General features: G+C 51.2%; 2 protein-coding genes across 4 annotated transcripts in view; both read right to left on the minus strand.

Annotated features, from left to right (window-relative positions):
- Positions 1–16,060, minus strand: part of NUP93 (nucleoporin 93) — an 80,726-nt gene extending 64,666 nt beyond the window's left edge. Inside the window, exons 1-3 of one of the 3 annotated variants that reach the window (XM_040570947.1) lie at positions 16,014–16,060; positions 10,197–10,410; positions 9,537–9,654 (exon numbers count right to left, since the gene is read on the minus strand). In XM_040570947.1, coding sequence (XP_040426881.1) covers positions 9,537–9,654; positions 10,197–10,410; positions 16,014–16,059 — 378 coding nt within the window. In that variant the 5' untranslated portion in view covers position 16,060. Of the gene's footprint in view, positions 1–9,536; positions 9,655–10,196; positions 10,411–11,932; positions 12,284–15,804; positions 15,939–16,013 lie in introns of those variants that run through there. The other 2 variants (XM_040570948.1, XM_040570949.1) reach the window with 2 other exon arrangements.
- Positions 16,061–23,662: 7,602 nt separating this feature from the next.
- Positions 23,663–25,138, minus strand: LOC121076769 (metallothionein-1). The gene is made up of 3 exons (XM_040571375.1): positions 24,824–25,138; positions 24,493–24,558; positions 23,663–23,916 (listed from the first exon to the last, which is right to left on the minus strand). The coding sequence occupies exons 1-3, from the start codon at positions 24,852–24,854 to the stop codon at positions 23,822–23,824; spliced, it is 192 nt and encodes a 63-aa protein (XP_040427309.1). The 5' UTR covers positions 24,855–25,138; the 3' UTR covers positions 23,663–23,821.
- Between the last annotated feature and the right edge of the window lie 2,496 nt (positions 25,139–27,634).

The raw sequence follows: 27,634 nt of genomic DNA on the forward strand, positions 1-27,634 counted from the left end.
AGAGCATCTCTTTGTATAGGTCAGCTCCGTGCCATTCTCCCCGTTCAGAAAAGTTTGCTGAGTGGTGAACTCTTTTCTTACTGCCGTTAAAATTTCTTTAAGTCGTCTTTTCAGAACTGAAATACACCTGACTTCTAGGCAAATTTTCATTTTTCAAACCCAAACCTCTGACACTATAGCTGAAATCCATTCACACACTGCAGCCCCGGGAAGGAAAGCTTCTGCCATCCATGACAAGTCCCAGTACCAAGACCTGTGCATGGCTCTGAGTGAGGCTTCTGAGCACAAAGACTCTGCTTCCACTTTCCCCAGCAGCACCAGGTGGCCATGCCAGGGCCCCTGCAAGAAAGAATTGGATTACCTCAAGAATAAAGCCCCCCCAAACTCTGGCTGTTATGTTGTTACTATCCAAAATGCTGTTAATATTTTAGAAATCTAAATTAACTTACTCTTTTTTAACTTTTTATTTTTCATAAATGCAACAACGATGAATCAGGTTCACGTCTGTTTATAATCAGTTCCACTATTAAATTCCAGCACAGCATTGCAAATCCATTAGATCAGAGCTATAGCTAAGGTACTGGAAACAACCAAACCTTCTCCCATTAAGTCTATACTTTCTCTGTAGTGGTTTCAAAACTAATGAGAATATCAGTATTTTACAAAACGAAATGGAGCGGTACTTTGCAAAAGCTCCATTTGGGCCTCAAATAAATAAAACCATCTCTTTAGCTCAATTGTTCTAACATGACATGTGGACGTGGCAAATTGTGAGGTTGCAAGAATTCCTGTATGTTGTGGTTTAGCCCGGCTGGCAGTCAAACACCACACAGCCGTTCGCTCACCCTCCCCCCTCCCTCTCCAGGATGGGGGAGAGAAACGTGAAAGTGAAGCCTGTGAGTTGAGATAAAGAGAGTTTATTAAGACAGGGAAAAGAATAACAACAACAATAATAATAATAATAGTATTAATAGTAATAATGTGTACGAAATAAGTGATGCACAATGCAATTGCTCAGCACCCGTTGACCGATGCCCAGCCTATCCCCGAGCAGCCGGCCCCCCCCACCCCGGCTAGCCACCCCTATATATTGTTCAGCATGACGTCAGATGGTATGGAATACCCCTTTGGCCAGTTTGGGTCAGCTGTCCTGGGTCTGTCCCCTCCCAGCTCCTGCTGCATCCCTAGCCTGCTCGCTAGCAGGACAGAGAGAGAAGCTGAAAAGTCCTTGGCTTGGTGTAAGCACTGCTCTACAACAATTAAAACATCAGCATGTTATCAGCGCTCTTCTCATTCTAATCCAAAACATAGCACCCTGCCAGCTACTAGGAGGAAAATTAACTCTGTCCTAACTGAAACCAGGACACTGTATCAGTATCGTGCCTTCGCACCACTTCCTATAACCAGAGACTAAAATGTGCTATGAAGTTTTTCCAGCACCACGAAAACACTGATTCCAGTAGTTCATTTACACACCGTCTAGGTCAGCAGTCGACGCAAGACCTCAGCGAGCACTAAATTAATGTGGGATGTTAAGAGGCACTGGGTTGCCAGAAGTGCTGTCCTCCTGGTAAGGTGCAACACGGATCCTAAAAACCAGTAATGATCCCACAGCAATACCTGCAATACTAATGTTGATCCAGGTAGGGTCTTGGGAAAGTTCTGACTCAGCCGATCACATTCCACCAGGCAAGGCGTGCTCCAGAGTTCCAGCTACATGCCAAGCTGCCTCCTGCACCAGAAGGTCTATATGCCCTTCACAGGAGTTAGCATTTGATGAGGGATTGGAACAGTTTTCCTCAAAGAGCAGAGCTATGCAGCAGTCTCCAAAGGGGAAGGGTGGGGATGAAGCCAAGTGTTATGACTCAAAATCTGGTCTCTGTTTTAAGATGCTTGTGACAGATTTCAAAGGTGTTTATTAAAAGTCAACCACTGTACCTATTTGAGATGCAAAGAGCATACCTGGATTAAGCAGACAGGAAATATAAAATGTGCCAGGACATAGCAGAATTTAAATAGATCAATAAACATAGCCACTAGAACAAGAACTCTCAATTTTTCCATCTCATGACCTTGCATTAGCATCAAGTTTTAAAGTGTCCCTTTCAGGCTTTCTTTGCTTACCCACGGAGGAAGAGAAAGGGAGACAGACCACGTCTCCTCTCTGTTAGGAATTCACGATCGGAATCACGTTGAACTGGAAGGGCCCTACATAATTACTCCAACTGGCACACAACCAAAAAAAATGCAAGCAGTTCAGTATCACTGTGAGTGAGGGTAATCTGGATAACAGATGAAATGCCACAGAGTACCAGACAGTATTCTGCGTTAAATGTGCTGTGGTCTTCTCCCCTCCTGCCCCCCAACACTTGTTTTATTTTCACATTAATAAGGCCAAGGTAATTTAAAACTGCAGTGCTGATTCATGCTATTAAGCCAGTGATGAGAACTAGAGGAAACTGCTATTAGATGTAAACTAGGCATGTGAGGGAAAAAGTGACAAGCAAAAAAAAGACAAAAAAAGGCATTACCAACATGTTTGCCTTTTTTTTGTCCTTGTATACAGTCTTATTCACTCACCTGCTGCGCATCATTTCACCAGCCAGCTATGGAAAAGGGAACCCTGCGCCCTTACACCCCAGTCAGGTCCCAGCCCAGGCACACCTCCGCGTCTCCCAGGGCATTCCCTGATGAGCACAAGCCTTGGGAGGATCGGGGCCAACCTGCTCGTTCGGGTGGTCCTGGGAGGCTGAGCGGTGTCAGGAAGGAGGCAGAGAGGCCTCGTCAAGGCTGCATGCTGTGAAAGCCCTCGCACATCTCAGCACTGCGCAGAGAGCCACAGGCAGGCTGCAGCTTTCCTTCCGAGGTTTGCATGAAGTCATTACCTTCATTTCTCCCTTCTTTTGGTGATTTATATTTCTCGGGGCCAGATGCCTTTGCACAGTGCTCCATTTGCTGCATGCCAAACACCCATTCATTCCTCACAACCGCTTTCTTCAATTGTCTTAAAACTGCCTCTGGACATATTTAATTGCCAGAATATTTATATTTTTCATTTGCATACCAAATGTATACATTAGGGGTCAAATCCTTAATGAAATCAACCAAAAATCTAACCCAGGTTAGTGGGGTTTGATCCTAGCATGCACTTCTAATGGGAATTTAAAAAAAAAAAAAAGGGACTTCTAAGAACCTCCATAGAGAGGAGCAACAGCTTTTGAAGAAACCACAGCTAAATCTACAGAGAAAATTTTTCCTTAGGACTGCAGCAATGCAAAAAAAAAAAAAAAAAAGCAGCTAACAACTGACCCTAACTAAAATAAAGAAACAAGGCAGAAGATTGTCCTCTTGTGTTCCTTGTCCTGGCTCTGCAATGGTTAAAGGGTCCCCACAGCTGTGCTGGCATCATCGATTAGGGTGAAGGAGGAAGCGACAGGAAAATAAAGCCACCTTAATTTCAAGCTCCATTAGAACTGAAGGACTTGGGGGGTGGGGGAAATCAATGGTTGGCAAATAGGAAAAGGACAAAAATCTGCAAAAGGAAAAATACATTTTCAGGCTAAGCTAATGCAAACAATGGATGGCGAACAGCACTCGAGGTTGCCCCTTTAAGGTTGTGTCAGCATTTCCATTTATAAACCCTGATTTTAGTTACACTCTAGTAGATTACCACGGGCTTTGGTGTTATTCTAGTAGATACCACAGAGTCTATCACAAATGATCATGTGAAATAGCAGTAAAGGCTCACTGGCTGAATAACGCACCCTTTCAGGGCCTGATGTCAGAGTTAGCATTTTTAATTTGAGAGTTGCACACGTACATACATCGAGGCAGACCATACAGCCCTGGGGTCGGCATCTTGGGACCAGATTCTACCTCAGGAACTCCAACATTAAAGCAAAAAGTCAGAGCTGCTGCTGGTACACAGCCTGCTTACAGTACTCTGCAAAACCTGAAAATATCCCAGATCCTTCATTTCAGTCTGCCTCAGTTGCCACTTGCAGAGTTTCGAGCCTAACCTTCTGCCCTCATTTAGATAAAAGCTCTTACTTCTCTTTCTGGACCTCTGAAGAGCTACTCGGTCAATAAATATCCACACCCAGGAATCAAAAAGAAAGCCTGGTATGCAAGCTTTCATTCCGGTTTTGCCTAGCTCAGAAGCCCACGCTGAAACTGTTGTACAAGCAGGGAAACGAGAGCCTCGCTGGAGGCCAACAACATTTCCCTCGAGCTTTCCAAGCAGATAAAACAGGGTAAGCACGGAGAGCTCACATCTATTTCGAGAACCCGTTCTCAAAGGTCTGCAGAGAGCTGGACTGAGCTTCAGAAGGTAGAACGATGCCATTTCTTACAACTACCACCGTGATTTGGGGCTTAAACGTTTTAAAACAGGTATACAGCTAAAAAGCAGCTAAAGCTAGTATCAAACCGCCACTACATACAAAACATACAGGGCAGCACAATGCCTCCTCGAATCAGCCAAAATACCTTAGTAGGTGTAAATTGGGCTCTGATCTTGTGACTCATCCCAGGTACCCCAAATGTTTACCGGAGCAGCACTGAACCTCTCTGACATCCATGCACGACAAGCAGCACACATGCAAGAGCCAGGTCCTAGCTCACGTGCCACAGCTGCTCAGTCTTTTTGTATACTTGTAATAATTCCTCCTCTTGGTGCCATTGCTGTGGCCTGAGAGGTCTGCTACAAGAGTACATCATAGCTCACCTTTAGGGAATCGTGGAGAAATACTGGTGTTCTGTTCAGAAAGGGGATTACGTTTATAGGCACACGCCCCATCTTTGCAGAGATCGGCTTGCATCATCCACACTTGCATGAGATTTTTAAAAGCCGTGAAGACACAAAAAAGGAAAAAAGTGCATTTACCTGTTAAACACGGCATCAAGACCACCAGGAATCATTTGACTACCCTTTTCAACTCTGAAAAGATTTTGCCAAAATAGGGCTTACTGACAAGTTAAAAAAAAAAATCTTGATCTTCATGAACTCTGAGGTAGGAATTAATATGAACTGGATTTGCTCTGGGAAGTCTTTGTTGTGCTGTATACAGTTTAGGAACAGCCTTTGAAAGGAGAGAGGAAAAATACAAATTCCTATAATTTAGAGGCAAGCCTAAAATCTTTTTCATAATCTTCCCGGCCTACTGCTCTAGTGGGAGACATTTCCTGGACTCGCAAGCCTTTTATGTACAAGCAATCTACATTTTACAACTGATAAATAATTCAGATAATTAATTGAGCTGCAATTTGCTGCACTTCTTTTTAGTCAGCACTATGGCATACAGTTTAAAAGAGGCTCTGTACAGAAGGTTCCTCGTGCTTGTTAACCCAATCTGAAGCTTCTGTTAGGTGAATTCCTAGATTCTCTTAACGCTTTCTGAATTTCTCACAACATCAGTGTCCAGGAACTCCATGCCCTAGACGCTCCCCTCTATGACTTGCCTCGCTGTGACTTGCTCTCTCCAGAAGAAGCAGGGTATTTCCTGGAATTCTCCCTCTGCAGTGCTGATTGCCCTCATTTGAGAGATTAGATTCTAGCAAATCTCTGTGCTGCCCACATACAGGCTGCTAGAATAGACCACAACATGAGAAGGAACAGAGACAGTAAGTAAATACTTCAGGGAAGAAAGCTGAAGAAGCTCAAGCAAGCAAACTGTCAGGGAGATCACTGATTTCTTCTTTTTCAGCAATTACCATGGAGGCAAAGGAGTGATGGGGGAGCATATGGCAGGAAGTCTAAGCAGTACTTTCATGCTCTAAGAGCTTTGATAGAATATTTAAGTCAGCAGAACCCTAAAATTCGTACAATAAACATTTAATCATATTAATAACCTTTGCTTAAGTGCAGCAGTCAGCAGTGCCTAAGCATGAGGTCTGTGTTTCTGGCACAAATGCCCACGTTCACCTCCAGAGACGCCACCTACTCCTGCAATGTGGCACACGTAGGCTGTACCAACGCAGTCCCACTGCAGCTTTACGGGAAGGAAGAATGCACTTGCAGTTTCAGGTACCTTAAGAAAAGAAGTTTCAGCCTCCTAATCAAATGCTGTGAAGTATTCATGAACTGATAACACCAATTGCACCAACTGAAGCTTGAGGGATGCTACACATACAATAGCAATGTAAGTGATGAAGAGCCTACAGATGACACAAACAAGTTCCAGACAAGAAATGAATTTCCTGTAATCCATACCAGCTTGTGGATAGAATGCTGAGCATCAAAAAAAGAAAGTAAAATGCAATGAAGAAAGGACAGCTGAGTCTATAACACTGCTAAGCTGTGAACTGAGCTCATTAATTACTTGGGAAGAAGTTTGTGTTGGTTAAAAAAAATAGTGGTAGTGCTGGCTGCAGGCTTGATGCAGAACGGAATCGCTCCTCACAAGCTGCAGAATTACAGCGTACCAGTATGTCTGTGTAAATACCAAGTAACAGCAGAGGAATAGTAAAGCCCTGCAAGATTGCTTCCTTCTAACACGCTGCGCTGCGGGATGCAACGGCAGCAACCATGGAGGGAGAATTCCACGCAGGGTAAAAGGACAGCTACATCTGACCCAAAACAAACAGCATGAATCTGAAGAAACCTTAGGAAACTAATTAGCTAGGGAGAATGAAAACGAATCCCAGTACAATCAGAAGGTACAAGTAACATCGGAAGCTTTGGTACTACATTTTTATCAAAATATTGAATAATTTTAAGACCTACCTGGTTAACAGAACTAACAAAAAAGCAGTGATGTATAATACGAAGGTCCTCCTACATAAGAAAACCTTACTAAAAACTACTTAAAGGACAAGATCCTGTTGTTGACAACCATGTACCAGTGCCTATAGACAAGAACAGAGGCTTGTCCATGTTCTAAGCAAGTATTTTCGAACCACAAACCATCATCAACATCAGCCAGACAGCCTGAGAAGTGACTGCAAAGACCATCACACAAAGCAGAGGACAATGCAGCAGAAAAACTCTTGCACTTGTTAACCACAAAAATAAGCAGGGACAAAACACTGAGCACTCAGACATTACTCACGAGCCTGTAGGATCACCTAAAACGGAGCACCTCACCAGGCTTCACTCTGCAGATCAGTTTTAGCTAATTTACAAACGTTTTTTGCACAAAAACTTGCAGATTCGAAGCCCATGTGTATTAGGCAACATGAGTAGTTAGGTTTAAATCCAAGTGATCAGTGATTAAATCACCAGTGCTAATCATGATTCAAAATGGCAAGCAGCGAACTTTGATTTAAATTATTGATTTTGATCCTGGTTTTCATTTGTACTTTTTAGCTGGTTTCCTAATGGAAGGGTTGAATTCCATTGGCTGATTGGGCCATTTAAACACATTGATTTACAATTAACTACTGCTTCTAACGCTGAACTTGAAACATTTCCTAAACAGGAGGATACAATCGTATCTATACTCACAACACAAAGCTTATTTAAAAAGCACTTTTGTTGAGAATCTTTAATTTTGAAAACAAAGAATGGGAAATTTCTTATTTACTAGATTCCATTTACACAGGCACTTACAGGTTTGTATCAAGTTAGACTTGGTCGCAAATTAAAATTCAATGAGAAATAAACCATATAAAAATGTTCAATTAAACTGCCTGATATAAATAAAAGTAGTACTCAACTTGTATTTCAGAATGTTTGCATTTCAAATAGTCTCTTTTACTGAATAAAAATCATTAACTTTAGAAGCAAAAAGGTGGATTTAAAATGATGGCCAGAAACAGCATTTCAGCATCTAGAGATGGAAATGGAGCAGTTTTAAAGAAACTTGCACAAACTCCCATGCAAGGTAAGGACCCAGTTCCTGCAGAAATCACCTGAAGGTGAGATGAATGGGACTCGGGTACCCAGTGTGTTTAGGCATGGCTGACAATCTCTTGATTTCAGGTGGTAAAATACTCGAAAAAAAATCTGTTACTGCTTTCTTCAAGCTTTAGCAATAAGAAATCTTATTTAGGGTTTATTTTTTGTCTTAAAAATGCATATGCTTGCTTTTAGTTTACATCATCTTTATAGCAAGCTTGGTCCATTGTATAAATTGCCATAAATTAAAAACAAAGCTTTTATTTTTTAAGGAATAAACGCACTCTAATGAAAAACATTCCACTATTGACTTGGGTCAAAACCAAACCAAAGATGAGAAAATATACTGAGAAGGTCACCAGAATGTGCTGGGGATCAAATGATAGGGCCTTAAGATCTGGTGTAATTAAGAAAGAAGAGAGCCTTCACATTCTAGTCAGGTAGCAGGAAAATAAAGTAAGCTATGAGCATTATGCAGTCCTATCGAGGAGCACGGCTGTTTTCCGACACGCCACATCTCAGAATTCAAAGAGTCAAAAGCTCCACTGCTTCTGGGCTTGAGAATCTACAACAGGATTGCTCTTAAAGGACGAAGAAAAAACACCAGAAATCAAAGAATTAACAACAGTAGTAAACCCAAAGAAGAAAAAAAGGAAGAGTTCTTGAAAAAAATGACAGAACGGGGCCAAGGAAAACACATACAAAGTTTAACATCACTAATTAAACAAAACAACATTACAATTGGAACAAAGGAATAAAAGGAGAAAAAGGGAATGATGCCAATGGTTGTACAGCTCTCGGGCTATTATTATGCAGTGAAGCCTCCAAGTGCACTATTTTTTTGGTGAAAAAGAGTGGAAAATCATGTGGGGAGAGTGAGAAACGGCAGCCAAACATGCCAGGAATTGTCAGAAGGTGAAGAGAGAGGATAAGCTTTCAAATGATTAACCAGTAATTCTGACTATTATCAATTTTCAAAGCAACACACGACGTTATTCAGTTAAGAGCCAGTTATGGAATTGATGAACACTGCAGATTTCTTCTTCATCAAGAAAAGCAGTACACAAATATTCTATAAGGGCAGGCAAATATGATAAAGCAAAAAATAGTCTGGTCACGTTAATTTGTAAGATATCTGGAGACATTTAAGAGAAACTTAACAAGATTAAATCACACTGGAAAAGCACAGGAAAAACAGCAGTCAGTCTAGCACCTGGACAAGGTTACCTGAGGCGCAGCAAAAGAAAAAGCCATACTCACCTTCTTCGCATATTAACTTAACTGCCCCCTATTACATACAACACCTTGAAATTCCCAAGTGGTTCTACATGTGTTCTTCCATCGGATATTTAAAACGGACTCAAGATTATGAGAAGTATCCCTCAAATCAACAAAGACATCTCTGCAAAGACAGCAAGTGCCTAGTTCCTCTCGACTTCAGAGGAAGTTTGGAACTTAAGATGTTTCTGCAGAGCTGGTACTTAGTGCTGCTTCTCATGGCTAACTCTTTCTTCATTGAAAGAAGAAAGTACATGCACCCCCTGTACTTCCTCTAGCCAGTGGATTAAACACAAAAGAAGCCTATTTCCACAACAGTCTCAGAGCAAAACTACTTCCACAACAGCCTGAGAAGAGCTTTGAACCAGAGCACAGGAACAGCAGTTAAGGGGAGCGTGACACGTGTCAGAATCGCCCCTACCTGGATGTCAGTGTCCTTCACGGGTTCAAGAGGCTCAAATGTAGTGGCTGCACTTAGACTCTCGAGTCGCTGAGAGATATGAGATATATCAAGCCCTCTGGACCCAAGAAGAACAGACCTGTAACAAAGAAATTGTGCAGGTACGAAATCAGTACCACACAGACAGAGCTACCAGTATGCACTCTAAACCCAACCCACTGTCAGTCTTTGGGTCAGCAGCTAGCCATGTGCAGTCAGCGCTTCCAGCTGTTGTGAGAAATGCATGCACCCAAACCTTGCACAGCCACACGCATGTATCTAACCCCCTCGGCCCTGCTGAATGCTTTTTGCTGTTCCACTGCAGTACAGCACAGCTGCCAAGTTCTTCCAGATAGAAAAACTCTACAGCGCGTTGGTAAATGTCCTCAGCAGCGGCCGCACCAAGGTACTGCACTTCTTGGCTTTAGCACCTGAAATTGGGAACAGTTCGCTTCTCAAATAAATCCTTCAGTTACTAATTTATTTTTTTGTAGGAAGATGGGAAGGAGAAAGCAGCTTTGCAGTCATTCTGTTTCTCCCGAGCATATCCTCCTGGCACAGCTCCCCACAACTGAAAAGCCAAGCCCGCAAACATTCTGCACCCCCTGCTTTCAGTTTCTGGCACAGGGGCTCGGTACTTACGCCTTAACGTCCGCAGTCTCCTGGGAAGTGCGGGTCAGAGTGCGGGAGCGCAGGCGCTCCCCAGCCTGCTGGATCTCTTGCAGGTTGCGCTCCACGTGCGGGAGCTCGGAGATGCCCTCTGTCTCAGCTGCGAGCTGCTCTGCCTGCTGCAGGAGCTCCCCAAAGCCTTCGGTGTCCATCTCTGTTGCAGGTTTCACCCGAGACGCACAGAAACCTGCAGAGAAGAGAGAAAATAGAAAATCTGAGCAAGTTCTTGCGTAGCTATAAGCAGTGTCCATACCTACAGGTGCACAGAGAGAGCAGCAAGAGCTGAGCTTCTAGAGCAGGACGCCACTCTGCTCGTCCTCCCCGCAGAGGGTGTAACAGAAGCACCTGAACGTTAAGCGAATTTTCAAGTGCTCTCAGAGCGAGTTGCCTTACAGGACCACGTTTTAAGACAGACCTCCAGACCTCTCAGAAGTGCATGTTGCAGCTCACATATCACCTTGATACAAAGGGGAACAAACAGAAAGCAGAGAAGTCCAGGTGAAAGATTTGGTGTTAATTCAGCTATAAAGCTCTTGTGTATATACATATTTATATCATAAATTGAGATACATACATATGCATACATACATATGTATATATACAGGCTGAAAATACACATAGCTTTAACACGAGGTTAAATAAACAGCAGAAGCCAAGTATGTGTATGTGCAGAGACTGCCATAACAAGCCATTATTAAATGGTGTTAAACCATGCCATCAACCCCCAAAAAAACACAAGTGCACGTTGTTGCAATGCAGAAGATGGGAGTCCTCCCTCAATACATGTAGAAAGCTCTACCAGCGTTTGTGAGGGCTGCCTGCACAGACCCAGCGAGAGAACAGAAGCAGTACAGCAGAGAGCAACGGCTCTAACAGCTGAGGTCCTTAGCGCATCACGCCGTGCCAGGTTCAGAATGGAGCCGGTTGTTTTTATAGAGCAGACAAAAATGTATATGCTCAGGATCAATGTGGAAAAACCAGGGAGTCGCAACGGTGTCCGTATTAATGGAAAAGGAAAACCAAACCCTCAACTTCAGGCCCCAAATGCACGATTTGCAGCCAGATCAGCGACACGCCACGAGCACCTCGCTGCCCTCCGGTCACAGGAGAGGGTCGCTGACAGCCGGCCGTGCTCCACAGCGCTACAAGGCTTCAGTAACTCTAGCTCCCTCGTTTACTAAATGAAAATCGAGAGCAACCGGTTCAAGAGAGCCCACCGAGAACAAGCAGGGAATTTTTACAGCCCAGAACCAACCTACAACTCCAGCATTTCTTGGTACCCCCCAACCTTACCAAAGCATTCTAACAGTACAATTTCCCATTCCTGCTGTTCCGCCGTTCCTAAGCACAACTTCCAGGGACAAGAGCACCGCTTTGGATCTGGACAAGAAGCGATTTAAGAGCACCGTGTGATGGTTCAGTCAGACACGCGATTAGAGAGAGAAACTGATCCCTGCCCCTTGCACATGGCTGCTGCCTGGGCGCCAGGACAAACCCGGGTGTCCAGGCACAGAGAATTTCCCCAGCCACTTCTGGGGGAGGCAGCAATCATATCTGCACTGCCTCGTTCATCAGGCGAGACAACAGAGAGTGGATTTGTTTGAGCAGATCAGCACAGCACTGAGACAGAGGGGAGTGGAGAGGGGTGTGGTGGAAACCAGCAGCTTCGTGCCCTGCAATGCAGCACAGAGCGTCTTCCCGGCGCTTACTTGCGGTACCTCAGGTGCAGCCCTGCCAGAAGCAGCCCCTGTTGGCAGACGCTGACCAGAACAGCCACACGCCCACGAGCGTGGTGAGCAGATCCTCCGGGAGCAGCGACCGCGAGAGCAGCACGGGCTTCAGCTCGATTTGATTCGATCCGGTCCACTTCCTCTTTTCATTAAGAGCGAGATAAAAAGCCGGGAGCGTAAGAAGGCACTAACTTCTCCGAGAGCACTGAAACCAAAAGCATGGAGGATCAGCGCGCTGTAAAACAGCTCCCCAACCTGCACTTTTTAGCCACAGATGCCGTGTCAGTGCCACACGCAGTCTGCCCCATAAAGCTGCTGATGTAGGACAGCCGCAGTGACTCTGGAAAACAAACTGAATTCAACAAATATAGAATAAGCTCATATTGGAGCAAGCTAAACTACCTGTGATTATAGCCCAGCACCTGGAGTGACAGCTCAAAACTTAGCTAGAGCACCACCAGCACCTTTGTCCAGAGGACAGAAGGCAAATATTTAGAGCGGGTAGCAGCACGAATGAGTTCGTCTCCACGCTGACAGAATTTACTGCATTCAGGAGACTGCAGTCTGCCTCTTAGTGCCGCCCGGCGAGATGGAAACTGCTGCCACAGTAACGAGCAGAGCCACGGCAGATTTTCATGTCTGGCTGGGGAAAGTGCAACAACTGACACCTAAGGGAAAGAAAATACATCAGAAATTAAACCAACTTCTGTGAAACCAGATCGACCCTGGGCTAAAAGCCAGGACTGAAAAGGCTCTTCTGTAAAAACAACTTTGATGGCTCATCAATAGAAGCTGCTGCGTTAGGCTAGTACTCCACGTCCAACAAAGCCCCAGTTTTATGTTTTCCCAACATTTAAAACCACATATAAACATTATATATTGTACGAGTTGGCGGGATTTAAGCCAAAATGAAATCAGAAAAGATGACGACAGGTTTCTTGGTTCTCTTCTGACTATAAATGTTGATCACCTGAAAAAAAACTAAAAATCTCCAAGTCCTACAATGCTACCTAACCAAATGTTGTAGCTACAGTACTCCAAGCACAGCCGTGTCGAACATTTTAGCTCACCAGCTTCAGAGACTCAGAGCTGAAAGACTCCGACGTGTGAGCAAGCGTCTGTTGTACTTCACATACTGACAGCCTTTGTGTCATCTCATTAACTAACTTCGAGAAACAGACTAAAAATTCAGATTGATCTAGTGCTTCAAAAAAAGGAACGGAAGATTTCACAGGAGGGAGGGAAAGCCTCACCCGCTGCAGTCAGAGTAGCTGACACACCAGAACAGCTCCACGAGTTGCAAAGAGATTCTCCCAAAGGGGAAAGGAAGAAGAAATCCAGCGTTGCCCTCTCGCAGAGGCTCCTGCCCCACAGTGCTCATGAGCCGAGATCGGTTTCTTTTGGAAGGAAGATGGAGAAGGTAGGGTAGGACAATGGGGGTAATTCCTTCCTCGCTGCAGCCAAGATCTGAGGCAAGAGAAAGGACGTGCTTGTCTACCAGACACTGTCACTGCAGCTTTTTGGGGCAGGACAAGGCAGAAGTGGTGTGAACCTACTGACCCTGCACAAGGAGACGAGACAGCCTGTCTGGTTCAACTCCTGAGGGCTCTGCCTGCCTCGTTTCCATGTCCAGAAGTGCCCGAGTACAACCCAAACGTCTGCTGCACATTTCCAACACATCGCCCTCCGCTGTGCAAAGCACGGTAGCCAGCATTTAACCAGGCTGATGCAGGAAAATCCCGAACAGGCCACACAGCAACCAACACTTACGCTTATTGTTTCTTCTGCCACCCACCAATTAACCCTCCCCATTACCCTCGAGGTTCCCAGTCCTGTAAGGGTTGCTGGTAAGCTCATAAGTAGGGAGATCTGTACATGTCCAGTCCCTGTATGCCTGCTACTAAACGCTCTGTCTCTAAGAGTTCCTACAGTGCATGTGCTGAATAAAAAGCACATAAAAATGTTTCTTTGGAGGTCTTAAAGGCACTGACATTCAGTTGTTTCTCTCACACAGTGATAAAGGACAAACATGGTGACACAGCTCGCCTCTGCCCTGCTCACTACTTGCTCATTACTTAATGTGGAACCAGCACTTTAAACAGTTTATTCCCAATACCTCCATGAACTCGTCAACGCTGACTTATCCGCCAGCTAACCTTGAAGCTCCTCACAAAGGCCTCAAGTCCCCTAAAAACTGACTCAGCTGGCAGCTTCACCATCCCAGCCCTCTGCCCCTTTCCCAGAGGCTCAGTACTTGCTGCCAGCACCCGACTGCCACCTCGGCAGGCCACCAGCTTCTGCAGGGTGGCCAACTGACCGCTCGTTAGGTTCCACGTTTCATTTGACAGTTCAGATTCCTCTGATGAAGTCCCTCGTTGGCACCTGGACTTGAGTTCAACCCCTTCCAGCCCCAGTTGACACAATGGGGTTTAGGGCTGTGTGGGATCAGTCACTGCAGCTGGCAGCTACATCCTCACCCCAGCACGCCCGCAGCTCCAGCTGTCACACAAAGGCAGCTAAAAGGGACTGACAGATGTTGTTCTTTAGGTTCAGAAAGAAGGGTTCTACAGCTGAGATGCCCTACAAGAAAACCTTATCGTCATCTTCACCTGCTTTGCACAACAAGTCAGCATTATTGCTGATAAAAGTGGTTTATGAGCTGGGGCAGGGTGAAAGGCCGAGCCAGCACTCTCATTTGGTACCTTCTGAAGGGCCCACGTTCAAGACTGCTTTCCTGCCTTACATCAAATGCACTGATGTGAAAAACACCGGAGTCCTGAGCACCGCACATGGATCTCTTTCTCCTTCTACAGCCTTCTACAGTCTCCCTTGCTCAGAAACCGTCTGTGACCTACCCAGCACACAGACAGCAATGTCTGGTGGCTGTGAGGGTGACCGAGCCCTGGGCCAGGCTGCCCAGAGAGGCCGTGGAGCCTCCTTCCCTGGAGATACCCAAACCCACCCAGCTGCCACCCTGTGTGGCATGCTTTGGGTGATGCTGCCTGGCAAGGGCTGGACCAGTGGATCCCAGCAGGTCCCTTCCACCTGGCCGTGCTGCAACATGCAACCTTAACAAAACCCACGGCCACGGAACCACAGAATCATCAGGGATGGAAAAGCCCTCCAAGATCACCTGGTCCAACCACCCCCTACCACCCATGTCACCCACTGAACCATGTGCCCAAGCACCACGTCCAGCCTCTCCTTGAACACCCCCAGGGACGGTGACGCCACCACCTCCCTGGGCAACCCGTCCCAACGCCTGACTGCTCTTTCTGAGAAGAAATGTCTCCTCATGTCCAGCCTGAGCCTCCCCTGGCACAACGTGAGGCCGTCCCCTCTGGTCCTATCACTGGTTACCTGCAAGAAGGGGCCGACCCCCAGCTCCCCACACCTTCCTTTCAGGCGGTTGCAGAGAGCAACGAGGTCTCCCCTGAGCCTCCTCTTCTCCAGACCAAACACCCCCAGTGCCCTCAGTCGCTCCTCACAAGACTTGTGTCCCAGGCCCTTCCCCAGCTTCGTAGCCCTGCTCCGGACACGCTACAGGGCCTCGATGTCCTTCTTGCAGTGAGGAGCCCAAAGCTGAACGCAGTACTTGAGGTGCAGAGCACAGGGGACGCCCACCTCCCTAGCCCTGCTGGCTGCACTACGCCCGACACAACCAGGATACCATTGGCCCTCTCGGCCACCCGGGCACACTGCCGGCTCACGTTCAGATGGGCACTGACCAGCACCCCCAGGCCCCTTCCCTCTGCCCAGCTTCCCAGCCACCCCGCCCCCGTCCCCCAAACCCCGGCCGGGCCAAGCCCAAAGGCCCGGGGGGACCGGGACCCTCCGGCCCTGGGGCTCACAGGAGGCCCCACCGGGGGCTTGCGGCCCGGGGGAGCCTCGCTTGGGGCTGAGGAGAGGAAGCCGAGGCCGGGGGGCGGCTGCTGAGAGCTCAGGGCCCGCAGAGAGGTCGGGAGGGGGCCGGGGATGAGGAGCGGGGAGCCGAGGGGATGAGGAGGTGCCCCCGCTGCCCGCCCACCCGCCGCCATGACACGCCCGCGCGGCCCCTCACCTGCCCGCCGCGCCGGCCGCCGCGCGTCCCCACCCCGCACCCCCATTGGTCACCCTTATCCCCTCCTCCGCCCTCCCATTGGCCGAGACGAAGCGCTTCCCGGCGCCGCGCGCTCCCATTGGTCGAGCCCGTGAACTTCCCCCGCACGCCCCCCCCACGCCGGCTCCCGCCCTCGACGTCTCCTCGCGACAAGAGCTTTATCGAGGCGCTCCGAGGCGGACGCGGGCAGAGCGGGGTTGGGGGGGGGGGCGGCTCCAGGGGCCCAGGGTTCGAGGCTGCCCCCCGCCGCCTCGCCCCGAGAGCATCTGCAAATCTTGGGGGGAGCCCCAAGGGTTGCTAATGTGAGAAAAATCTCAAATAATTTCCTTCAGACGGGATCTTCTGTGAAGCTATTTTATTCGCGATTGCATGGCGGGCGTCCTGTCAATCAGGAGCGCATTTTAGTAAACAAAGCATAACCTTTTATTCCCTACTACCCGACGCCTGATCACCTCCCCTGTTTCCTCATTGGCTGAGTACTACAGGTTCACAAGCTACTCGATGCTCCTCTATACCATATATGTACAATTTTTCTTTTTTTCAATCCTCTAATTTCTCCTTTTCCTTTTTTTTTTTTTTTCCCTTTCTTATGTTCTGAGAACTTGTGATCTTTGTTTTACTGTTCTCACACTGCTCACCCTGTTTTTCTCACTCTTCCACCTTATTTTGGAACAGTGAGGCCTTCTACTGTCCACTTACCTACATAGCATTTCTCCTTATTATGACTACACAACTACCTTGGAATACAGAAAATTAGTTCTCTACTGCAAAAACACAACTTAGTTTCTCACAATTCCCCTCTCTTCTTTTCTATTTTACTTCTATTGTTGTTTTTGCACCTCTTCACATACCGCACTCTTGAGTTTTTCCAACATGAAGGTGCAATATTCTTCTTCGCATGTCACGGGGGATGACAGATACACCATGCCATTTTTATTACAATACCAACAAATAGTTGTTTGAGCCAATTCTGTTCAGGTAATCACGAAATTAGTTTCTCCCAAATGTCTCTAAATCCCCAGGAAGTGTCATCTTGAGCTACTCTATGTAGGATCTTGTTTTTTTTGTTTGTTTGCTTGTTTGTCAGTCAAATTCATCCCATTTGATCTACATATATACAGCAACTAGTATTAATTACAGTGCACGCTCTCCTTATGAGGTTATTAATAAATCGAATACTATTTGACTCTAAGTACTATTTTTGCAAACTTATCTAACTTATTTTCTAGTTCTTCAATATATTTACAATATTTTTGTTTTTTGAGATATTTACAATAGCTTTTTCTAATTCACTCACTCTTAACCAAGGTAAAAACCACCTTGCAAAACTGTGGAATGTTAGAGAATTTTACTAAAGGATTATCTGGAGTCTGCTTAATTCTGCGTGTGGTCTCAAGGGACCAAGCTTTGGCTCTGTGGATCTTCAATAATAGTTACATTTGGAATTATTGCCTCCAGGATGCAAGTTCCTTCCATCCTAGGGGCAACACCTTCCTGGCTTTATTGCCACATAGCCAGTACCACTCCTTGCCATTCGGGACAGGCCATCTGGTTACAGGATTCTCATGTTGTATCTGGTGTGTGTTATGTATATTAGCATTCCCGTGGCTACCATATTCAGTACAATATGGATTATTCCCTAATTCATGGATAATATTTCCACACCCAGGGTCAGTAATGTTGCCCCCTGAGTTTCTCTCAATGTTGTTTAAAAGGCACCTTTGATAACACAGTATATTGTAGCCAGGATTGTGTGTAGGGAGCTCAACTTCAAAATCTATTCCTTCCTGGGACTGAGTATGACCTGTCATTTTTAGAAATCTAGAGAATCCAGACACAGTTGCTGCTGGAAATAGCGATCAGGGACAAGGCCTTTTCAATCTTTCTAGGCACCTGGGTGCAAATCCAACAATTATTTCGAGATAGAACTCAAGAGATGTTCTGGATTAATTGGAAATGCTGATTTTCCCCTACATCCTATCACTAATCCATTGAGAATAGGTATTACTAAGATAAACTTAAAATACATCATTTCTATGTATATATACACCCCTATAATAATTAAAAAATAGTAATTAAGAAAAACAATAAAAATCACAAACTAATAAGGATTCTTCTGGTGGGGATTAAATACCCCCCCTTTCTTCCACTTCCAGGGAGTGTTCCTTGGAAACACTCCAATTCTGTGTAATCCAATCCCTTTTACTCATTAATTCATTAAGAATTCTTCTAAGGAGAAGTTAAAGGTTTACAATAGATAGTTTTAACAGTTTTAACCTTAAAAGTCTTTGCTAATGCAGTCTCTCAGGTATCAGGGTTAATTGATGCTTGTACCCAGGTATGAGTCCACCCTTTCTCAGCCGTTCTTAGTGCCATCTCAGTAGCAGGAGCACTTGGAACAGTCTGTCCCACTCAGGTTGCCGTTTCAGTTCTCTCCATGTTCGCATTAAAACACAATCTCCTGCTCGGAATGGATGGATCAGGACTTCCAAGGGTGGGGTTTTTTTAGGACAGAGGTGGGGTGTACTGCCGAGCACCTCATTTCACCGTGCTCGGGGTACCGTACACCTAAGGGCCCAAACCCCCGAGACTCTCTTTCACTCATCTCTCTTTCGCTTCGTCCCTCTCCAGCTGAGGGGACTACAGAACCTCGCAGATTGGGACTCCACACTCGCTTCGCACTAAAGGTGCGGCTCATTCACACTCCACACAAGAGTTTCCCCAAACCCAACCAGAGACAAGATACGGCCACAGTGCGGTAGCTACACACCTACCTTTGAATACAGAAAATTAGTTCTCTACTGCAAAAACACAACTTAGTTTCTCACACTAATTAGCTTCAATTAATAATGGGGATAGGCAGTGCTCGCTCACAGTGCCTGAAATCGCATGCACACAGACAGGAAAAAATGGGGAAAAAAAAAAAGGTATGATTTTTTTGAGTTTTCTTGACTTTTAGGTGGGATGGGTGCTGGATGTCCCGGTGGGGTGGGTGCTGGGTGCCCCGTTGGGATGGGTGCCCCAAGGAGGGCTGCTGGGGCAGGCAGAGGGCAGCAAACCCCCACCGATGGATTGGGTTGGGGTGATGGATTGGGTTGGGATGTGCTGCTTGCTGGCACTGGTGTCCCCCCGTGTCCCCCACTTGTGTGGGTGTCCCCTGGGTGCAGCCTCCCAGGGCCCGGTCACCCCCCGGTGCCAGCCTTGCTTCCCATCCCCTCCCACTATACAGGTGCATGGGCATGAGGGCAGCTCCTGCTTCATTTGGTGCGAATCACAAAAATTGACTTTTTCCATTGAAAAACACTCCCCCCAGAGCCCCAGGTCACGTCATGGGTGTCCCCTGTCCCTCTGCATGGAGGATGGGGACACGAGGTCCCAGCACGCAGCGCTGTCCCAACCCCATTCCCCAGCCCTCCCACTTTCTGGCCGGGCCTCTTCCCACAAGATTTATTTTTTAAATAAATAAATAAATGCAATACAATGCATTTAGGGCAAGGCAGGTCACCCCGAACCTGTCTCCTCTGTTGCAACAGGAGGTGCCGGAAGGCTGCTTAGGCAGCAGAGCCGGGTTCCCAGCCCCGCTGCATGGGGCGCACCCATGGGACGTGCGAGGGCAGGCAGCACCCGCGGCAGGGGCAGGGGCTCCCTGGCCCACGCTTTCACTTGGCAGGCATTTTCGGAAGGAAAACAGGGCCTGGGTGCCTTCCCACGGCCCCCCCACCCTGCATCCAGCATCCTCCCACCCCGTTTTCCACCCCTGGGGTGCAGGAGCCAGCCTGGGCCATGCCACGGGTCCTGCGTTCCCATCCTGGTCAGGGAGCATCCAGAGTCCCCCTGGCTTGCTGGGGGCTGTCCCAGGGGACACAGAGAGCCCCAACCTCTCCCTGGGGATGCTGCAGTGCCCCCATCCCATGCGGGGGACAGGAGGGGCTTGGAGCAGCCCCCATCCCCTGGGTGCAACGCTCCCGTCACAAGTGGTGTCGGCACTCAGCACTCCGGCAGCTTCAGCCAAACTCATTTATTTTCTCCATGGGTACAGAAGATACAAAACATGTAAAAATAAGCTTTTTCTTTTTCTCTTTTTTTTTGTGCCCCCCCCTTCGTCACCCTCCCATCCCCGAAGCGTGCCGGCTATTTACAGGTGGAGGTGGGCGGCTCAGTGGCAGCAGCTGCACTTGCTGCTGGCCGGCTCCTTGCAGACGCAGCCCTTGGCGCAGTTGTTGCAGCCGGCGGGGCAGCAGGAGCAGCAGCCTGGGGGGGGGACATGAGAGTTGGGGGGGTGAGATTTAGGGAATGCAAGAATTAGGGGAGTGGGAAGGCAAGGGGTGAGGTTTAAGGGGTTGGGATGCGATGGGGGGTCCCCAGGGGATGGGGAGAATGGGGTGACGCAGAGGGCAGAGCTGGGGTCTCAACGGGAGGAAAATGGGGGTTCCCCAGGGGGGTCCTGAAAGTCTGGGGGGACCCCAGGGAAAAGGGACAGAGATATCACCATGGGGGTCTCTATGGGGTGCATGCAGGGGTCCCACTGGGCAGGGGTGTCCCCAGAGGGTGTCTGTAGGGGGTTTCCCCATGGGCAGGAGGGATGGGGGTTCCCCATGGGGATCCCACAGGGGAGGGATGGGGGGATCCCCATGAAGGTCCCACTGGGTAGGGATGGGTGGTGGTGTCCCCATGGGGGTCCCACAGGAGAGGGATGGGAGCACCACAGGGTAGGGACCCCCAGACCCCAACTCACTCTTGCGGCAGCTCTGGCAGCGGCAGTTCTTGCACTTGCAGGACCCGGCGCAGGAGCAGGAGTCACCTGGGGAGGGAGAGAAACTGTGAGCCAAACCGAGCCGGGCTGAACCGAGCCGAGCCGGGCCGAACTGATCCGAGCCCACTTACCAGCAGCACATGTGCAGTCCTGGGGGTCCATGGCTCGGCTCGGCTCGGGTAAGCAAGGCTTGGCTCGGCTTGCCTCGGGTAGTCAATGCACGGCACGGCTCGGTTCGCAGCAGTCCCGAGCCCCGCCGCCCGCCCGTTATTTATCAGGCTGGGGCGGCGCTGGGCGCTGCACACGGCAGGGCGGTGCTGAGCCGTGCCGTGCTCACAGAGGGGCCGTGCCGAGCCGGGCCGTGCCGTGCTCATAGGAGAGGCTGAGCCGTGCAAAGTTGTGTCGTGTTCACTGGGGGGCCGTGCCGAACCGTGCCGTGCTCATCGAGGGGCCGTGCTGAGCCGTGCCGTGCTCACTGAGGGGCCGTGCACAACGCGGGGCCGTGCCGTGCTCACCTGGGTCATGGCCGTGCTCCCTGTACGCCCCCCCCCGCACCCCTTGGTGGCCCACGCATGCACGGGGACACGCCAGCACCCCCAGCAGCGGCCCCCACCTGGCTTCCTGCATATGGGGTGGGGGGGGAAAGGGGCTGGGGCCCCCCAAAATTGGGGCATTGCAGCCTGGTGACAGCCGTGGGTGTCCCCCTCACGGCCCCCAGGCATGGCCCCTAGCCACATAATGGTGGCAGCAGCCAGGAACAGCCTGTCCCCGCTCCGAGCTTTTATTACAAAAAAGGGGAAATTTGGGGGTGAATTTCTGGTGTGAATCCTGGCAGAGCCTCAGGGACACGGAGCTGGGGGCCAGCGGCCGTGCTCGTCTGTGACACCACAGGGTTTGGGGGTTGTTGTTCCTCCTCCCCGGCTTTGCACCCGGCAGCGGTGAGGGAACATAAACACGGGGCCGCGTGCATTGGCCGCCGGCCGAGCGGCGGAGAGGAAAAGGTCGAGGTCCGGGCCCACGTGCGGCAGCAAACACCACTTGCGAAACCGCTTCCCGTAAGCCCCGGTGCCGTGGGCCCGGTGCGCACAACACGAAACTCGAGGAGCACAGCCTGGGCCGCACACCCGGAGCCTTTCTGGGAAGGGGACGAGACCGGTGCCTGCCACAGGAGGCCCGGGTATGAGCTGTGGTGTTAGGGCAGCCACAAATTGAGCAGAGGACAGCTGCTTCTCGTCACGGTCCCATATCCGAAAGGCAGAACTGGGGTGCCTCAGGGACCCCTGTCACGCCCCGTTGTGTGCCCCACACCGCCCGGTGTGTGCCATCAGGGGGTTCAGATGAAATTGTGTTTTCCTATAACATCATAAAACCACTCGACACACCCTACAAAGCCCAGGGAGGGGGACAGGCTTGTCCCCGGGCTCCTGACATGCAAAAAGCTGCTGTGAATTGCAGCACGGCCAAACTCAGGTAGGAAAAATCAGCCAGAGGCTGCTCAAAGCGAAGGGACTTTCGCAGCCTGACCCCATTGCTCCTCCTGCTCGTTATGGGCTCACCAGTGATGTTTTTGCACGGTTGGCATTTATGTCTCGCTGGGCAAGAAGCCCCTCGGACAGCAGGTGGGGGACAGCCAGTGCACGTGGGACGGGGACAGACCGTCCGGGCGGTGCTGGCACGATTTAGCCCGAAGCCACGTGCTGGAGCTGCCCCGTGCCCATGGGGTTCCTGCGCTGACCTACATTCGGTGGCAGGCAAGCGTGCTTTGTGCATCTTGGAAGCTGGGGGGGACGGCGACACTGCGGGGGACGCCGTGGGGAAAAGCCCTCCTGGTAGCAAAGGGGAGACCCCCGGGGGTCAGCGCTGTGAGTGGGGGTCCCTCGGTCCCTGCCTCGGCCCTGGCAGCGGTGGTTGGGTCAGGGAAGCTTTTGCAGCAAAAAGAGGCTGGTGAAAGGATGTGTTTGGGGAGCGCAGGGACAGGCAGGAACCCCTGTGTGTGTCCTGTGGAGCAGCGGAACTGGGGTGTGGCATCCCTGCGGTGGGGCAGGTGTTGCACCATGGCACGGGCACCGCACCCCATTGTGGCATTGCACCCTACTGTGGGCACTGTGACCTATTGTGGGCATTGCACCCTATTGTGGGCATTGCTTCCTATTGTGAGTATTGTATCCCATTGTGGGCACTGCACCCCATCATGGGCATCGCACCCTGTTGTATGCATCACCCCTCATCCTGGGCATTGCATCCTATGCCCATCACACCCCATTACGTGCATCACACCCCGTCCTGGGCTTCCCACCCCATCGTGGGCATTGCACCCCATCGCAGCTGCGGTGTCCAAGCCACCCCAAGCCCCACCAGGGAGCAAACCCGGCAGCTCTCCCCTGCAGCCCTGCTCTGCTGCCAGGAGGGAAAGCGAGCTCCTGGCCCTGCCGCCCCACCTGCCCTGGAAACATCACCCCTGGAAATGGGCACGGCACAACCTTCATTACCACGCTGTTGACAAATGGTTTGTAATAACGAGCTGCTCATTAGCCCCGAGGAGGATTTCTGGTGGAGGAGGGAGCCTGGGATTTGCCCTTGGGGAACAAGAGGGCGAGAAGAAAAAAAGAAAAACAACAAAAAACAAAACTAACCAGAAAATTACCTTGTTGTTAAGGGAAAGTGTTAAACCCAGAGCGAGTGCTAGGGGAGGTCTGAGGCTGGAAGAAAGGAGCAAAACAAGCCCCACGATGTGTGCCAGCCCATGAACGAGGCTGGCGAGCTCCCCGGGTGGGCGCTTTGCCACAAACTCCCCCCCAAAAAAATTTTCTGCTGCCCCGTGCGACACCGGAGACCAGAGAGAGGCGGCGGCCGGGTGTTTATATACACATCACTTTATTTAGGTAGCTCAGCGCACGCCACGCGTGCCAAGCACTGAAGGTATCCGAACGCACGTATAAAAAACACAGACAATAAAGTTAGTTTTCTTCGGCTCCCCCCAGGGTCAGCGCGGCGGAGGGGGGCTGCCCGCCGGCCCCTACTTGCAGCAGCTGCACTTGGCAGAGGGGGGCCCTTTGCAGACGCAGCCCTGCGCGCACTTGGCACATCCCGCGGGGCAGCAGGAGCAGCAGCCTGGGAGGGGAGGAAAATAAATTTAGGGGGGTGTTCTCAGAAGGGTGTGGGGGGGGGGTGGGTTCCTGCCACCCCCCCCTGCGTCATGCTGTGATGGATGAGCATCCACTCCAGGCTAATTTTAGCAGTGTGTTGTTCCCCCCCTCCCCTCCCTGCCTTTGGGTGCCTTTCCTGGGTGGCCTTGAGCCAGGGCTGGCCCTGGGGGGGTGCAGGCTCCCCAGGGGGGTCCTGTTACCCACGTAGACCCCCCAGCACCCTTCTGGCCAGGGTGAGTGGGTCTGCAGCAAACAGAGGATGTCGCAGTGCCGATGTCCCCCCTGCCCCCAAGGACGTTGCCTGGTGCTGAGCCTCGGACACCAGCGGGGGACACGCTGTTTTTTGGGCTACACGGGGTGCCCTGTATTGCTTATGGGGAAGTCACCTCCCTCTTCGGGGGCAAAAAAATAAATAGGTGGAGAGAACTGATGTTTGGGAAGGGGATTCCTGAGCCTGGCTTGATTTAGTGTGCCTACAGATGTGTGGTGGAAAAAAAACCCCGAGCGTTTCTGATCTCCGGGGACTCGGGGGCCACCTTACCTTTTTTGCACGACGTGCATTTGCAGTTTTTACATTTGCAGTTGTCCCCGCAGGTGCAGGTGCCACCTGAAAGAGAGAAAAGGAGGAATAAAAAAAAGGGGGGGTGAGGAGGCAGAGCATCCCCGGCTCCACAGCCCGGGCTCAGCATCCCGTCCCGAGCATCCCTGCTGCTGTAGCAACATCCCACATCCCTCGCCCCGCATCCCGCACCGCAGCGCGATGCCCCACGGCTGGCTCGAGGGAGGATTTTATGGTGGCCGGGCTGGGCAGGATGAGGCCAGGGCAGCCCCGCAGGGATGCTCCAGCGCTCGGCGGGGGAGCGTTGGCTTACCGGTGGCGCAAGGGCAGTCCTGGGAGTCCATGCTGCGGCTGCGGGACGCGTTGGCGATGGGAAACTGGGCTTCGGGCTGGCCGTGCCGCTGCTGCTATTTATCCCTGGCAGGGAGAGAGCGAGTGCAAAACCTCCGCCCCTCGCAGCCTGCACACGGCTCTGCCCGGCTGCTGCCCCGGGCGCTGCTGATTCACCGCCCGGACGGCCACGACTGGGGCCCCGATCCCCTCCCCGGTGGTGGGTGACAGCGGGCTGGGTCACCGCTGCCTCGGGGACGGACGGACGGATGGATGGACAGACGGACGCGCAGACGCGTGGGTGCAGAGAACGGGCAGCTCATCACACCACCGCCCCACTGCTCCCCCTCCCAAAGCACCCACTTTGATAAAATCATGGGATGTAGCCCCCCAAAAAATCACACGAGCCCACCTCAGACCCCTCCTCATTGAGGAGGTCCCCAGACCCTGTCCCATGCCTCCGCCGCCCTCCCCGCCAGCAGCAAAACCAACGAGCCTGACTGGCCCAGCCGGAGCCCGCGTTCCCTCCGGCACCCCGCCGCGGTGCCCCCTCCCACCCTCCTTAATTAATTTCTGTGCTCAATTAGCCGCGAGGAGGGCGGCGGGGGAGCCACGTCGCTGCCATCGGCTTGGCCAACTGTGCCGGTGGCTGCCGGGTGCTGGGCTCAGTGGCTTTGCTCACCCACTCGAAAGAGCTGCGGGGATCCGGGGTGGAAGGTGCGAACGAAACGATGCGTTTATTTTATGAAATGAAAGCAATTTCTGTGCACGGGGAGGGACTGCCCCACGGCCAGCAGGCTCTGCCAGCCATGGAGCATCCTTCTGCGTGCAGAGGCTTCCCCATGGTGAATGTGGCCCCCTCCTCGCCCCTGGGGTTTTTCACCAGTGACATATCTCACCCTGCTTTTAGCATCCCACTGAGCCCCTGAAAAATCCTCGTGGCTGCTCCGGGCTCCGGTGCCTCCCCTCTGAGCATCCCATTTTCCGGGGCGCTCCCTAAAGACGCATCCCTGGAAGCAGGGGCCGGGCACGGGGGCGATGGGGAGCACCCCGCCAGCTCCCGGCATCGCCCACGAGCAGTTTTTGGGGTGACAGGTGCCTGCTGTGCACCTGGGAATGCACTCGTCCCCGCAGCCCACAGTGGCTGCGCTGGGAAACTCCTTTGCTTCAGGGTTTTATCCGGGCTGGGCTTTTGCCCGCGGTGCCTCACTGCCGCGTTGGAGGCGATGCTAATCCAGCCAAAACATGGGGCCAGGGAGTATTTTTACCACCCAGCTGTCTGGGCACGTTGGGAGCTTGTTCGGTGACCTAGTGGGGAAAGGTGCCAGCGGCCCCGTCTCCGCGTCTCTGCTGGCGGAGCTGGGCGCCGGTGGGAAATGTGCACGGAAAAGCCCCAGGGAGGCAGAGCTGATGGGCTCGCTCCTTGCCCCAGCCACCCAGCAGCGTGCTGAGGCTCAGTGGATGCTCATCCCCACGTCCCCAACACACATGACAAGCCAGTGAGGTGACAAGCCATGCAGGAAAGGGCTGAGGCTCTCTGAAGGTGCATGCCGAGGCTGCTTGCGTGCAGACCTCAGCAGGATGCTTGGGTCCAGCTCCCAAATCTGGCCCCGAGCGGCTCTTGAGAGAGCGCTGCTGGCAACAGGCTGCGGGTGGAAATAGCTCCTGGGAGGTGCCACACAAATGTCACGCTGCTGAATGTCACCGTGCCAGTGGTCAGGTGCCATGCCAAGGGTGTTAGCCGCTCCCCACAGTGTGGCTGAGCCCCACGGGGACGATCCCGAGTGCTCGGGAGCAGGAAAACACAGCCCTGCCTGGGGACATGAGTGGCGCCGGTGCCGTTCACCCACATCACGCCATGAGCTGGGGTTGTCACCACCCACCCGGGCACACGGGGATGTGACAGGGAGGTCCCACGCATGCCCTGCTCCTGGAACAAGGAGCCGAGCTTTGCCCGGGCAGGGAATTGCTTCCAGTGCATCCTGACAGAGGGATGCGGACAGGACACGGTGCCACGGGAGGCACTGGTGCCATGGCTGCTGCCGGAGCTGAGGTGCGGGGAGGCTGCCCGGCGATGGGGGCCGCGTTAAAGGCTGGGGAGGCCGAGGTGAGGGCTGCGTGCTGGCAGCCAGGCATCTCCCCAGGCTTCCCCTTTCCTCGAGGAAGCTTGGCCAAGTTGGTGGCATCTCCTCGAGGAATGGGGAGGTTGGAGCCAGCCTGCGTGACTCATTTGCTCTCTTCCCCGTCTGCTCTCAGCTTGGCCGTGAGCCCTTTTCTCCCCTGCTTTGCATGAAGGAAGGGAGCAGCTTCCCTCCCGCAGGAGGGAGACTTCCCATCCCGGGGAATGGGTGACGGAGTCGCTCAGGTGCTGTGCAGCAAGGTGCCACAATCCCCATGATGGGCATGAGCATCACCCGGCCGTGGGTGGCTGGAAGTGGGTGGCAGCAGTGACTCCACGGGCAGGTGATGGGTCTGCTGCATGTGACAGCCACCACGCAGCTAATCCTGCCCAGGAGACGTGGGCACGTGCCTCACCAGGGCTCCTCATGCCCCGATGGTGTCCCCTTGAGCAGCGACACGTCCTTTGGCCACGCTCAGCATCCCCAGGAGATGCTGGGCTGCTCTAACCAAGCATCACGGTTCAGTACGATAGGGATCATGGGCTGGGTGATGAAATTGGTGTGGGCACAGCATGGAGACCCCAGGGATGGTCACTGGTGTCTATGGTCCCCCACCACACCTCGCCGCTCAGCCTTTCAACCAAAATAGGGAAAACAAGGCGGCACGAGCAGCT

This window comes from Cygnus olor, chromosome 12, assembly GCF_009769625.2.
Source record: "Cygnus olor isolate bCygOlo1 chromosome 12, bCygOlo1.pri.v2, whole genome shotgun sequence".
In the NCBI taxonomy this organism is placed as follows: Eukaryota; Metazoa; Chordata; class Aves; order Anseriformes; family Anatidae; genus Cygnus; species Cygnus olor.